The sequence below is a fragment of the Perognathus longimembris genome, chromosome 1 (genome assembly GCF_023159225.1).
Source record: "Perognathus longimembris pacificus isolate PPM17 chromosome 1, ASM2315922v1, whole genome shotgun sequence".
NCBI classification, from domain to species: Eukaryota; Metazoa; Chordata; class Mammalia; order Rodentia; family Heteromyidae; genus Perognathus; species Perognathus longimembris.
In genome coordinates, this window is record NC_063161.1 from 154,492,093 (window position 1) to 154,508,195 (window position 16,103).

The following is a 16,103-nucleotide window of genomic DNA, read 5'->3' on the forward strand; positions in this document are numbered from 1 at the left end:
GCATATATAGTTAAGAAATTTAAAACAAATGTCCAGCTGGGCTGATAGCTGGACTGACTTGGTTCCAAAGACTATTCCTTCTGCAGTGAGTCAAGTTGCACCTCTGAATGTAGCAGGTACACTTGGTTTTTCTAGGGAGAAAAATATCCCTGCCTCTACTGATCTGTAGCCTCAGCCAATGGGGTAAATACTGCACAGTGGTGAGTAGGCCAACTGAGGGACATCTGGCTTTGTGTTCCAGGCCCCAGATTTACTACTGTGTATCCATGGTAAGTTCTGCAGCCTCTTTGAGCTTTAACTCTCTCCTTTACAAAACAAACAAACAACAATTTGAATATTTATTTTAAGGAGTAAAATACAATTAACACAAGTCGACAAAAAATATTGTGACCTAAAAAGTGTTACTAATGTACTAGGTAATAAAAAATAAGTCTACCAAAAAAGTTAGTGTTTCCTATGGCAAAGGATACTTACTTGCATTTCTGAAATTTATGTTAGTATCAACAGTCTAAAGTACATATTTTTAACTTTCTGTGAGTTCTTTCCTATCCTATTATGAGCTTTTTATAAGAGTTGAGAGAACTCTATACAATGTGTAACCATAACCTACAATTGATGTTTTATTGTATTTGCTTTATTACATATTTATTCATCAATCCATATTTAAACTCAGAGCTTTAGGATTGCTAGGCAGGCTCTTAACTGCCTGAGCCATGCCTTCAGCCCTTTTTTGTTCTAGTCGTTTTTGACATAGGTTCTTCCATTTTGTCTGGGTGGGCCTGCCTGGACTGTAGTCCAGTTACAGCTAAGATGGTAGGTGTGAGTCACGATGCCCAGTTTTTTCTGTTGAGATGGGGTCTTGCAGACACTTTTTGCCCAGGCTGTTGGGAACCCATGATCCTGCCAATCTCAGCTTCCCAAGTAGCTGGGATGAAAGGCATGTACCACTCTATCTAACTACTGGTAGAGATGAAGTTCTAAGAACTTCTTTCCTGGGTTAGTCTCGAAGTATGATTCTCCTGATCTGTGCCTCTTGAGTAGCTAGGATTTATAGGTGTGAGCCAGTGGCACCCAGATAATCCTTCCCTCCTTGTTTAAAAAAAAAATGCATTTCACATCTACTTAGGAATCTGAGATAAAAAGATTGCCATTCAATAGGCTAGCCTGGTCAAAAACTTTGTGAGAGGGCTGGGGATATGGCCTAGTGGCAAGAGTGCCTGCCTCGGATACATGAGGCCCTAGGTTCGATTCCCCAGCACCACATATACAGAAAACGGCCAGAAGTGGCTCTGTGGCTCAAGTGGTAGAGTGCTAGCCTTGAGCGGGAAGAAGCCAGGGACAGTGCTCAGGCCCTGAGTCCAAAGGCCCAGGACTGGCAAAAAAAAAAAAAAAAAACAACTTTGTGAGAATCCATCTCAACCAATAATAATTTGGGCATGGTGGTATCTGCCTGCCATCTTTCCTACAAGGGAAACACAAAATAGGAACATCTCAGTCCAGGCCCACTGGGTATAAATGCAAGACCTTATTTGAAAAATAAACACAGCAAAAGAGCTAGGGTATGCTCCAGAGGAAGAGTGCTTGCCTAGCAAGCATAAGGCCTTGAGTTCAAACTCCAGTACTGTCTATCTTCACCAGAATGTATATATAAATTTGAAAGCAACAAACCAGAAATTAACCATTTGCCCTAAACATGTTCACAAGAAAATCAATAGCTAGAGTTTGATGTTTAAGATTTTTGAGGGCTGGGAATGTGGCTTAGTGGTAGAGTGTTTGCCTAGCATGCATGAAGCCCTGTGTTCAATTTCTCAGTACCAAATAAACAGAAAAAGTTGGAAGTGGTGCTCAAGTGATAGGGTCCTAGTCTTGAGCAAAAAAGAAGCTTGGGGACAGTGCCCAGGCCCCTGAATTTAAGCCCCAGGACTGGCAAAAAAAAAAGAAAAAAAAAGATTTTTTTAAACTTTTGGATAAAATCTATGTATGATGATATGCTCAAATCTTACAAATTCTATTTTGCAGCTCTGACAAATGCATCCCCCTATATAATCTCACCTCCTATTAATACTTACATGGTCTGCCAGTATATACACTATTATCTTCTTCCAGAAAGTTCTCAACTGCCTTTCATTGCTTTATTTTATTTTTTTCTTTATTATTATTATTATTTTTGTATTGGAGCTTGAATTTAGGACCTCACTCTTACTAGGTTTTTAAGCTCAAAACTGGCATTCTACCACTTGAACTGCAGTTCAAGTTTGACTTTTTGCTGTTTAATTGGAGATAACTCTCTTGGATTTAGTCCTCCCAGACAGGCTCCAAACCATGATCATCAGATATCAGCTCCCTGAGTAGCTAGGATTCTAGGTGTGAGCCACCAGTGTTTGCCTAGCCTTTTATTTTAAGTAAAGAAGGGAAAAACTCCACTGTCTTTAAAAATCAAATAGTATCAATATTACTCATTAGCAACACATCTACACACACATACACACTACACACCCACACTACAGGTATGCGTGTGTACTAATCTCCTCCTTCTATACATACAAATAACCCTCATTTTCTCAACCATAATAATAAAAGAGACAAATCCCATCTTACAAGGAATTACGTAAAGGTTAAATGCAAACAATACCTGGAATTAGTAGGTTTTCAATAGATGTAATCAAATAGAAATGGATACCTTGGGAGCAGGTAGGTAAGAAGTAGACATCTAAAAATGTATATATGAAATTTCAAAGCATTTCTAAAAATGTGCCTTCAAAAAGAACATTATAAGAATAAAAACAAAAACAAATGCAAACAAACCCAAACCCTCCAGTTAAATGAGAGATGAGGTTAGAAGGCACCTCTGCATAGGCAGTCCTCTCCCCATTTATCCACTCTGACTTCAGCTAATTAAACATCTGTCTCAACGGGCTCCTCAGCAGATCAGTCATCCCCACTTTGTGACACTGATTGTTGGTTGCAGCCTTTCCCCGCTTGCCACCATTCCCAGAAACTTCTAGGAGTTTACTCACCAGGCACATGGCAAGGAATGATGCAGGGTCCCCATTAACCCCCCACAGTTGCCCTTGGTGCCAGCACTGTTCATAATGCTGCCAGCAGTGTCCTTAGATAGGCCTCCCCCAAATAAACCTGCTAAGGGTGATGACTTTTTATCTACATTGCGGATTGCCAGATTGTGTTATATGCATGTTCCAGACTAACGTGTTAAAATCCTTAAAACCTGTTTTATAAGCTAGCTTTAATGACAAAAACCAAGGAACTTATATCAGCTTTCAGAGTGAACTGGATGCTAGTGAACTCCCAGCCAGATCTTTCTGAATACAGAAACAAAAGCTTTGTGGGTAATAAAAGGTCAGCAGGTAAACAGATGAACAACTTCCATGTAAGCGCCTCTCTCTCTCTCTCTTTCTCTCCGTGTGTGTGTGTGTGTGTGTGTGTGTGTGTGTGTGTGTGTGTGTGTGTGTGTGTGTGTGTGTGTGTGTGTGTGTGTGTAATGCTTTACTGGGCAAGAAAAAAGGGAAGTAGGGTGGGAGAATTGTATTTTAATCTACAGAGTACATATAAAAATGATTTCCTGAAATTAGACTTTCTCTTTTCCCATTGAAAGAGGAATGTTAGATTTATCTTTTAGAAAATAAATGGCTAATAAAGGCACCCAAAATACTTACTAAAGACCCTGACAGACAAATTAAAATGACATAGTGTTAAACATCTGTTTGGCCAAATTAACGATGGACAGCATTCATGTTGGTGACTGGGTGGGGAAGATGGTGTTCTCCTATACTCTGGGAGTGACAAAAAATAGATAGAAACTTCTCAAAGGACAGTTAATTATTCTCAACATTTTCAATAACCAAACTTTTGACAAGCAATCCCATACTTAAAATCTAGCACAAGAATGCAATGAATATTCATATGAGATTGTTTGGTAGCATGTCTTTCAATACAGAACTAAGTTAAATAAATTTAACTTGAAAAATAAGAATGCATGGTTATTCTAACACAGAATAATGTTCATGACATTACTGAATGAAAAAATGTAAATCATATACGTTGAAGGGCATTCTGAAAGATGTTGAGATTAAAATAAAAATAGGCTGGGTATGGTGGTGCATCCTTGTAATTCTAGCCACTTGGGAGGCAGAGGCTAGAAGGATCAGTTTGAGTCCAGTCTCAGCAAAAAGTTAGCAAGACTCACTCCAAATAAGCTGGTCATGACCTGGCATGCACCTGTAACCCCAGCTCTTAAGTAAAAGGACTGTGGCCTAAGCAACCACTCTGAGATCCTACCTAAAAAATAAAGGAAAAAAGGGTTGGGGTGTAGCTCAAGTTCTTGCCTAGCAAGCACTGACTCAAAAACTCAAAACAAAACCAAAAAATAAAACCTCAAAACACCACCAAAAAACAGGGACTTTGTCTGTATAAAACTTAGAGCCTATATATCTGCATATGCATATGTGTGTCTATATCTATATATTTGTATGTGAATGGAATTTTTTTTAAAAAAAAACAAGATTTGCACTGAAAAAAGTCAGAAGAAACTACATACTTATTACTTTAAGAAAAAACCCATCTTTTGTAAGTCTATGGTTTACCACAATCTCCTTTTGCGACGCAATCCAGGAGATTTGGCTGCAGCTCTGTCATATTACATGTCTCCCAGAGCACACTTAGCTCCAGTAAAGAATCAGACTTTGACCATGGTATCCACCCAAGCCTTCCCAAACAGCACTTTCTATTGTTTTCCACCCTGAGTTCAGGCTCCATCATGTGCTGGACAGCACTGTCTGCCTCATTTCTGTGGCACATGATGAGTATCTGGAAGGCAATTCTCTACTGTCCTTTCAGTGGCCCCCCTCTGTCATCAAAATAAAGTGAAATAGCAGTTTACAAACATGACCTGGCCCCAATGCCCACCTTGGTCTCATCAAGTGTCACCTTCTCTTCTCCTTACACCAACCACCATGTGGTTGCTAGAAAGCACCAAGCTCCTATGTTTCTCTCCTTTAGTCTGAATGCTCCATCGCATTCCTCTTCAACTGGTACAGGAGTCTTCCTGACTCCCTAAGACAGGACCGGGGCTCCCCTTCTTGTATGCACACTCAGGCCTGGACCTTACATCCACCTACTACATGCATGATGTCTACTTATTTACCTGATTCCCAAACTAAAAAGCAAGCTCCTTGAGGGCCAAGGCCATTTTTTTTGGACTCTACAAAAATCCCTGGCACCTACATGGTACCTGCTACCTCAACAAATGAATGTACCTCTTGGGTTCTAGGTAGACTGCTATGCCTGGCCTGGTCTGATTTGGCTCTTGTCTCCCTTCTGTAGCTTACTCTCTACCCTCAGTCCACTCCAGCAATTTTGGAATTCTAGGTACTGAAACTGTATCTCAAAATATGTTGTCTCCTCAGTCTGGAATAGTCTTACTTAGCCACTTAGCAAAGTCCATTAGAACCTAAATAATCTTCAAGTGCCATTAATGCCTTGGGCTTGAACTCAGGATCTAGGCACTGTCCCTAAGTTTATTTTGCTCAAGGCTAGCACCTTACCACTTGAGTCACTGCTCCATTTCCAGCTTTTTTTGGGGGATGGGGGCAATTTACTGGAGATAAGAGTCCCACAGACTTTCCTGTCCAGGCTGGCTATGAACTGCAGACCTCCGATCTCAGTCCCACTCAGTAGCATTAAATACTAATACAACAGTCCTGAATCTACACTGCCTAGAGGCTGATGCTCCTACTCCCAATGGATCTTTTTCTGTCTTCCCAGAACTCAGAAATGAGTTCTGATTCTTAGTGCAGCACTGTGTAGAGGAAGCATTCGAGGATGGCTGCAGAATCAAGCAGTATCTCAGAGCCCCTGAAGGTTTAAAATCACACAACACACTGACAAGTCCACCTCACTCATCCATTGCCATGCTGAAGCTGAAGCATGTCAGTGAGACCCAGAGAGGTTACACACAATCACCTTAGTCCCCTAATTCTAAGACAGAAGTTTCTTCATTTTTAATACATTTCTAAAATCAGGACACAGCTTACAACCAATATGCACAATTAAGGCAGTAGTGTTTCCTGAGCGCTCATTATTAAATTAGAGGTATGCCAGCATTGACCCAGGGAAATGCCAATGCCTGGAGCTCTAGGTCCTTCCCCTGCACCACAATGCCTCTTAGAGTAGGTCTTTTCTCTTCCTTTCATCCTGCTTTTCCATTAATCTAATCTATGCTGGTGACTGCTCCAGATGAAGTGAATGAATAGATTTTGTAATGGAAAAGGAGCTTCTGAAAGATTAGCGACTAGCAGGAAGAGTAAATGCTGGTCAAATGTAGTTTTGGCCAGTGATACATTTCAAGTTTTTTTTGATGTGGCAGTTGCAAGAGCTCATAACACCCTTCTAAAATAATTGGGTCTCTAAAGTGGTTCCAAAAGATTTTTGCTTGACATAAATTCTCTAAATTCCTCGGCTTTCTGGATAAAATAGTTGACTGCAATGCCATCTTGAACGTGCTTTGCTCTATACCAGAGAAGATCCATCAGGAGCTTCAGAGCATTCCAGATGGAAGGAGGTTCAGGCAAGATGAAACAACAAGATGGAGAGGCAGAGAGAGGAGGCAAGGAGGAATATTTAAGTTGGAGCTTCTCCGGGGCACTCCTGAGACATTTAAATACCTCACAGGCCCTACTTTACTGTATGATTTTCCCACTGGCTCACTGGGTCCTAGGTATCAGATCTTTACCTCGTGTTCAGCTCCCATGCACGAGTGGCATCAGCAGGATTATTTATTCTTTCATAAGGAGAAGCAGTTGTATGCAGAAATTAACCCGTTTGGAAAAAAAATTTAAACACCCTTATGTACCTTTTTGTCTTCTTTCTAGTATTTTAGTATTACCTGCTACAGCATAAGGAAACTCATTTCATAGAAGAAAGGGAGCTGGGTTTCCTGTCCTGACAATTACACATGAAGTAGGACTCTACTTAATCAAAGATTCTTGGGCTTACTTTAGCCTGTGGAGAGCATTTCGGGTTGAAAGAGTGTTTTAAAAACCTAACTGGATCATAATATATACAGGGTTTCTTTTTCAATAGGGCAGCTCAGGCCAGGTGTATGTTGCTTTAAGAAAGCTAGACGTAAAACATTAAAACTGACACCAGCACAGACAAACAGTGCAATTACAAAAAGAATTCCTGGCTTTAAATCCAGATTCACCATGGGGTTCCTTTAAATGCTGTTCTTCCCTAGTGCATTTAGATTTCACAATCAATGAACATTTCTGTTTACAGAATTTTAAATTTGCTCTCCCATTAGGATTCTAATAAACAACATGGTACAAATAAAAGGAATATGGGCTTTGAGGTCAAAAAAGCCTGGGCTCCAATTTAGATCCAGCATTTATTTACTGGCTGTGGAAATGGGGATAACTGATTTCTCTGAGAGCTGAAGAAAGGAAGGCTCACAGGGACCCGATTACACATAAATGTACCACCATAATCTCTTGATTTGAAACCGTACCTTTTTTTCTGTTTGTTTTTTTTAACCTTTCTGAAGTCTTATGTGTAAAAATAAATAAATAAACTTTATTTTCCAGGCATGTTACATTGCTTAAATGAGGAAATACTAGCAAGCACATGAAGTCTCTTACTTTCATCCCCTTGGAACAGAATTAGGTTTTTGTTGTTTTTGTTTCTGGTATTGGGGCTTGAAATCAAGGCCTCATACTGGATTGGCTATTTTACTCATGAATGGTATTCTACCACTTGCCATGAGTCCAATCTAGCTTTTTTGCTAGTAAATTGGAGATAGGAGTTTCACTGACTTTTCTTCCTGAATGGCTTTGAATCAAAATCCTCAGATTTCAATCAATGAGCAGACAGGATTATAGGCATGAGCCTCTGGTGTCCAGCCAGATTTTTAAGACTAACTCTTTAATTCTTCCACTGGCACAAATATCCCTTAAATTCTTCTTCTTCTTCCTCCTCTTCCTCCTTTTCTTCCATCTGCCTCCTCTTCCTTCCCCTTCCACCCCCCCAATCTCTCTTAAGTCACTTAAATCATCTCTCTCTCCTTTCCTTCTCCCCACTTCCCTGCTCCCTTCTTGTATCTTTTATTTTATTTTATTTTTTAGCTACTGAGGATTGAATTCAGGGCCTCCTGCTTATTAGGCAAGCACTTCACTCCAGACCTTCTGCTACTTGTTTGTTTGTTTGGAATAGGGTCTCATTAACTATACCAGGAGCTGGCCTAAAACTGTGATCTTCTTGCCTCTGCTTTCCAAGTAGCTAGGATTAGCTACTGGATAGTGTTCACTACCATACTCCGCTAAAACATTCTTGATAAATAATAAATTCACATGTATACACTTTATGAGGACTAACTGGCATGAAAGGAAACCTTCCATGTACAGGAATACAGACAGACCTAGTCAGAGCAGTGTAAACTAGAAAAGTCTAGATTAGGTAACGGTTTCTAACCCTGCCCTCTCCCTTGTCAAGGACTGTCTGTTCTAGTGTAGATCAGATGGCAACTGCAACCACCAACTCTGCACTTATTTCCGCCCCCCCCTTTTTTTCCCTTTTCTTAGGTTCACTCCCTTCCTCTCACAAGTTTAGATTTTACTCTGAATACAAATGTAAGTCATTGAAGGGCATGGAGCAACAGCGATCTCTGATTCTGTTTACAAGACCTCTGGATGGGGGGCAAAAGATTGGAGGGGGCTAAGAGTAGAGTGAGGAAAACTAGCTAGGTTACCATTCCATACAAAAAGTCACAGGGTCTTGGGCTCATCAGGATATTCTCAAAGGTCCAAAATACATTTTGGTAATGATTAAGACATGGGAAGATGGTGCAGGGAAAATTCAAGACTGCTCCATGACTGGATGATAATGGTACTATTTATGGTATGGGGCACCTGTTGTATCTCTTGAAAGGGTCAATTTTCCTAAAACTTTGGGGGAAAGGAATTAATGAAATGAAATTGCAAAATAATCTGAAATGTCTTTTTATATTAACAAAGGCATGCTTTGAATGGTGGTCTTCTTCCCTGCTTTTTAATTCTTCACAGCCCAATATATGATAGGGTGGGCTCCCTAGTCTGCTACATCCCCTTTGGCCCCTTATGTTTACTGTCACTCTAGAAGACAAGGCCCTAGCAAGGCTTTGCTGATTTTCACCACTGTCTCCTCGTACCCAGCACAGAACTACTGAGTGGGGTACGTGATGAATGACTGTACAGCACAGCTAAAAACACATTATGGATCAATATGAACATATTATATTAATTTTTAATGCATGAGGTAAGCCAATCAGGTATCAGCTATATACTTTATTTTATTAGCATATATTAACTAATATTATTCAAGAGGGTTCATTGTGACATTTAACATGTAAATAATGTATCCCAATCAAACACCCCATCACTCCCTTCCTTCTCTCTCCCCATTCTTAGAACAATTTCAACAGGTTTTACTGTTCAATATTCATACATGAAAGTAAATTACACAGACCATATCCATCCCCATTCACCCTCTTCAATAGCCCTCAACCTTCTTGTTTTTTTTTTTGGCCAGTCCTGGGGCTTGAACTCAGGGCCTGGGGTCTGTCCCTGAGCCTCTCTGTGCTCAGGGCTAGGGTTCTACCACTTGAGCCACTACCGGCCTTTTCTATTTATGTGATACTGAGGAATTGAACCCGGGGCTTCACTTCATGCATGTTAGGGCAAGCATTCTAACACTAAGCCACATTCCCAGTCCTCCCCCCCTTTTTCTTTTTGCCTGTGGGGGGCTTGAAGTCTGGGCGTGGATGCTGTTCCTGAGCTTTTCAGCTCAAGGCTAGCACTCTACAACTTGAGCCACAGAGCCACTTCTGGTTTTCTGGTGGTTAACTGGAGATAACAGTCTCATGGACTTTCTTGCCTAGGCTGGTTTTGAACCACAATCCTCAGAATGCAGCCTTCTGAGCAGCTAGGATTACAGGCATGAGCCACCGGTGCCCAGCTTGCATTTGAACACTTTTGTGTTCTAGGTAAAATTTTGTGTGAGATAGAAGAAGGAATGAGTGTCACAAAGTCTGTTAACAATGTTGAAGAACCTTTAAAAAGGATCTTCAAGCTAATAAAAATGTCTTTCACATCAGAAGCAAAGAATGGATAGGGTAAGGATGTTAGTATGTTTCTGTTCGACCTTTCAGCAGGCTACACAGAAAATCACTTCCACTGCACTATGAAAATAAACACAGAATCAGAGCTATGGAGAAATCCGTTTTGCTTGGTAAATCCCACTTTGAAGCCTTCTTTCATTTGAAGATCAAGAAGCATTTATATTTCTATGTTGTTACAAAAACTGAAACTGAGCTATCTCTATTTCTCAACCATATCTCTATCATGCCCAATATCATACTTCAGGAGAGTGGTAAAGGCTGGTAGTTAACAGCAGTTTTGTTTTTTTTTTAATCAGAGAACAGGACTCGAACTCAGTACCTGATGCTTTTGCACATTGGCTAGTGCCTTACCAACTAAGTCATGCCTCCAACCTCAATTAACAGCACTTTAAAATACTGATTCATAAAATACCAAGAAGCCTGGAAGACAGCTGATCAGGAGCATGACCTTGAAGGAGGGAGAAATTGATGGACTAAGGTTCTTATTTACCAAATAACAGGTTTAAATATTTTCCTGGCTAAATCCAGGGCCCTGACAGGCTATCTTCAGTGTGTCAAAAACACACCCGCCCAACTGTTAAAATTAGTAAAAAGGTTTCATCTAATTCTTCTAAAACCCAGACTCTCCGTGTACTATTTTCTCCAGCAGTGTGAACTCTCTGCCAATAAAAGTAGATTCCAGGTGTCAAGTAGGTCAGTAATAAAAGGCTAGGAAGAAACTTTAAGAGACATTTAAAAATAGGCTTTAAAAATAGAACAAACAGAAAAGACCACTATAGTTAAATATATTAATATTAACAGGAAAAAAGCCCCACACTGAGTAGAAATAGTTATGACTTGATGGAATAATTGCAAACAATCCAAGTGAAAATTTTAGATCAGTTACAATGATGCAATGATATTATATCCTAAAAAGCAAAAACTTAAAACCATGAAGGTTTCTATTGACAAAGCTATTTACTTGCGCAAAATTTTCTGCTCAGGCATCTACTACTTTCTGGTTTTTTTTTTTTTTTTAAAACAAATGAAAACTGAGGAGTAAGTGTTAGAGGGAAGGACAGCAGAGTATTAAATGCTGGGACTGTCACTAAGCATATGCCTTTATTTAATAATGAAATAGTACAAACTCTACGTTTTTAGTCATTATTAAATGAAGAATTGGAAAAAGGATGAGAGAAGTAGAAGGTAGGCTTTCTGAAATGTCCTTCTAGCATAACTAACCTCTAATAGATAAAAAGTATGAGAATGACCGGCCTCCCATGGCACACACACATGTTGCTTAATTTCAAGTGCTATTTCTCACTTAAGTTGAATAATAGCAAAGAGAATGAGGTTCTGCCCCCCCATAAGGAAAAAAGTTATTTGACAAGAGTGTAGGACTCTCCCTGTGTCCCGAAGTTGGGGCATAATGGACACATTTCTTGGAAATGCTGAGTCGGGCTTTGTGGTAGAAGCTTGGGAAGCACACAGTAAGTGTCTAACCTGGCATCTCTTCCCACCAAGTTCATATGTCACAAGGGGACAAGTGTTAAATACTATAGCTAACTTGGAGCACCAACAAATTTTTCTTCTTCAAAGTATTTGTGTTACCTTTATGACAAAGAGAGTTTTCCTCTTTTCAAAATCTCTCTCCAAAAGAACTCCATTCTACAGTACAAAGTTAAAAACTATCACATATACCATATTAATCTTAAATATCTTTGCCAAATTGGAAATCCTTTCATTTTATTAGAGCAGACTCAATAAAGCAATTGGAAGCGCCTCTTAGTTTAAAAAGCTTTCTGGATTAAAAAAAAAAAAAGGACAGTAATTTATGTAAATGTATCAATCTCAATTGGCTTTCCTAGCATGAAAAGGAATAAATAATGCAGATCACTGTTTCTCGGATAACAAGACCTAAGTCTTTGCCAAGGATATGGCAAAAGAGTTTGATGAAAATGGCAGGGATATGTACACAAAGGTGACCATAAGTGTGTGTATGATAAATGTGGACACTAGGGATGGACACAAATAAACAGGTAGAAGATTGGACATAGACGATTGGAGACAGAAGGAAAGACATTGGCTCAGCTGTATCCCAGTAAGTTAATAGGTATTTCATGATATTAAAAAAAAATCAGTGACAGCAGAATTTCTATTATAAGGTTAAATAAATAAAAGTTCCATCTCTTTCTTAGACAATTCAAAACATGTTTGTTGTGAGAATATAAATAATTATATTGCAAAATATACTATTATGTAAAAAAAATTTAGAGACAAAACAAAAATGAATCTAGATTCTAAAAGAGAATGAGCCCTTATTAAGTGTCTTTGAGTATTGAGGCAATTTAAAAACTATTAGATTGGCACCTGGAACCCCAAAACATGTACTTTCCCTTGGGAAGGAGAAGCTTTGCCTCTTCAATCATCCCCTAAATGCAAAAAGGTTTGACCCCCATGCAATAGATAAAAGTCACCCAAAAAATGAACAAAAGAGGTGTTTGGAAAAACCAGAACACCATTCATCCCAGCTAACGACTTGTTCATTATGAGTGATGATGGATAAAGACTTCTCATGCTGAGATGAAATCAAGATTTATATGCATTGTTTCCTCTCCCAACTTGTGGGAAGATCATCATCATTTAATTCTATCTCTGCGGCCAGTGATGGGCATCCAGAGAGCTGGTTATCAAACGGCGCAGTCAGCTGGCAAAAGCCGAAACGTGCAGTTGGCACATCTGGACGGAGCCGCCACAGCCGAGGGTGAACAATGACTCCTGGCAAGCATCCAAATTGCTTGCAGACGCTAGCAGGTCTCATCTACAACGGCCCCTACCAGCATCTCTCTCTCTCTCTCTTTTTTATGAGAATCAGATTTTCATTGCTCCATTCAATTGCTCTCCTCTGCCATTTTTTACAGCTCTTATCGTTCCCCTGGAATCCGGCCTTGAGACAGCTCATCCGTGTCCTTCACTGTGTTATCTCTTCTAACTTTTATTAAAACTTCAGCTTTCATCTGAAGATAGCTAATTAAATCTGGAACAGATTATATGCCTCCCCTTAAAAAGAGCACAAAACTATTTTCTTCAACCTGAGCAATGCTTTTTCTCTCTTTTAAAAGGTGAAATCAAAGGTGTTTAAGAAATCTATTTACAAAGCAGAGATATTTGCCATATCACATACAGGTTGATTTATATTATAATAGTCTGTGGTACAACAAATATTTGTGCTATTTCTCAAAATAAAGATCATATATTTGTCCTATATCCTTTAAATATTATATGTAATACAATAAACTTTATTTCCTAAACAAAGTTGGGCAATGAGAAGCTGAAGATTGTCAGCAATTTGTGTGCAACAACTGACATACCTTTGAAAAATAATGTTTTAAAAGTTATCCTCATTTGGTGAAAAATAAAGATATTTTTTTCTTTTCTTCCCCTAAACACTAGTAAATAAAAAGTCACATGGAAAACTATGTGAATATATGAAATTAAAAGCAGTGGCTCCAGGGGCTGGGGATATGGCCTAGTGGCAAGAGTGCCTGCCTCATATACATGAGGCCCTGGGTTCGATTCCCCAGCACCACATATACAGAAAATGGCCAGAAGTGGCGCTGTGGCTCAAGTGGCAGAGTGCTAGCCTTGAGCAAAAAAAGAAGCCAGGGACAGTGCTCAGGCCCTGAGTCCAAGCCCCAGGACTGGCCAAAAAAAAAAAAAAAAAAAAAAAGCAGTGGCTCCAGCTTAAGATTTAATCTGTTTGGCTCAAGCTTAATATTTACTCTGTTTTTTATTTTTGTGGTGCCAGAGATCAAATTGAGAGCCATGTGCATTCTTTCTCACTAAGCTACATCTCTAGTCCCTTAATTTGGATTTTTTTCTTTATTGTCAAAGTGAAGTACAGAGGGGGTTACAGTTTTCTAGACCCTTAATTTGGATTTAAAGACAGCTTTACATTAATGGTTAGCCCAAGTATCTGTTTTAATTTACCTCAAATTATTAATGATAGAATGTTCATAACTGATATAACACATTCTTCTTACATATATTACTGGCCCAAACCTTTCCTAGGGCCCAGAGAAAACTTAAAATCATTTCCTTATTTTTAGACTAGAAAGCTGCTAACCAACCTTCTACCAATGATAACTGAAACAACTTAGCCCATTATCAAATACACACACATATACACACATACATACCTCACACAAACGCACACACACCCTAAGTCCTTATAAGGGTTAAGCTTTACAGCAGGGCTGAGGATATGGCCTAGTGGCAAGAGTGCTTGCCTTGTATACATGAGGCCCTGGGTTCAATTCCCCAGCACCACATATACAGAAAACGGCCAGAAGTGGCGCTGTGGCTCAAGTGGCAGAGTGCTAGCCTTGAGCAAAAAGAAGCCAGGACAGTACTCAGTCTCTGAGTCCAAGGCCCAGGACTGGCAAAAAAAAAAAAAAGCTTTATAGCTAGGGTATGATTTAATTATCTCACCTGAAATTTTCTGGGATCCTTTTCTTCGCTTCACTGCCTTTAGCAAGATTTCCTTCATGGTGACCTTTGTGTTGTCCACCTGAATAAGGGAGAATCCATGAGCAGCATTTCTGCAGAAAAAGACAAATATCAAATCATCACCACAATCTTCACTGTTTCAGAAAGTTTTAATAAGTGTTCATCAAAGTGCCATTTATCTACAGATAGGTTGAATAAATTTACTTCTAATGTGTGTGTGCATGGGGGTATATTCTCTTACATGTGATTCCAAGTGAAAGAGAGACATGGTTAGAACAGGTTTTTCTAATTCATCTCAAGTTGAAGGTAACTGCTCTGTGTGGGTCAGTAGTACCATGGGTGCCTAGTGCTTGCTCCCAAGGTATGCAGGAAGGGTTGACAATTGATAAAGTTGGCTTGTGTCCATAGATGTCACTACAGGCAGATACAATCATCATAATATGCTCATGATGCTCCCTAAGAAAAATGTCATGGTGGGTGGGGAAAGGATATTCCAAAAACAATATGAATGGAGGAAAAGTAAAGCTCTTAACTGGCTAGTAAAGTACGTATCCATCCATCCATCCATCCACTTCAATAGGAATGATTTCATTACTTCATTCCTAGAAAGCCAACAAAATACTAGAGGAAATACAAGTGATTATAAGAAGAAACACTACTTTGTACAACTACTTAGAGATAATAAAAAAACTTGTAAAATTGCATAACTTAATTTCCAAGAAAAGAAAATGAAGAAGAGGAGGAAGAGAGGAGAAAGTAAAGGGGAAGGAAGAAGAGGAGAAGGAAAACCACTAAGGCTACTTGCAAGCTTCTGGTCAAATTGGGTTGGGGAAGGCTTTTTAAGAGAATTTAGCTAAAGTATAAGGACACTAAAAACAGCAACCCATCTTCTGAGTAAGGTATAACTTCACCAAGATTGTTAATTGCAATAGCAAGCATCACAAATCCTACCCACTATGCTTGGGCACTGGAGCAAAACACGCCAATTCCAAGTAGGCTCATGTAACAAACAAGACTCAAGTTTCCAACTATGGAACAAGGGAATTGCTACAAGGAGTTTGGTCACATTCCCATTTTTCTGTAAGAATCTCAAAGGGGAACGTGGCCAAAAAACATGGCAGAACTTCATACTGACAAGAAATCTGAAAGAAAAGCCAAGCCCCAAGCTAAGCCTTGGGAAAGCTTCCCAATGGTATGACAGGCTGTAAGGGAGCCTGCAGCCTAGGCTGGACCCAACCAGGTGGCTAGCTCTCCACAGGGGACAGGGGCCGATCTCAAAACTGAGGACCTAATTTGCTTCCCTAATACAGAGACATCTCCACACTCCCCTTCTCCATACGGCTTGCTGTTTAATCCTTGACATTCCATTTGTTAAAAAGCAAAAGCTGAGGCTGGTCTGGCCAGCACGATCATCCATTTTAACTTGGTCAAGTTCTTGCTATCGAACAGC

At 39.6% G+C, this 16,103-nt stretch overlaps 1 protein-coding gene across 4 annotated transcripts in view; it reads right to left on the minus strand.

The window, feature by feature from the left end:
- Positions 1-16,103, minus strand: part of Mapkap1 (MAPK associated protein 1) — a 239,235-nt gene that overhangs the window by 80,536 nt on the left and 142,596 nt on the right. For all 4 annotated transcript variants that reach the window (XM_048342838.1, XM_048342813.1, XM_048342831.1 and 1 more), the window contains exon 7: positions 14,636-14,745. In XM_048342838.1, coding sequence (XP_048198795.1) covers positions 14,636-14,745 — 110 coding nt within the window. The remainder of the gene's footprint in view (positions 1-14,635; positions 14,746-16,103) is intronic.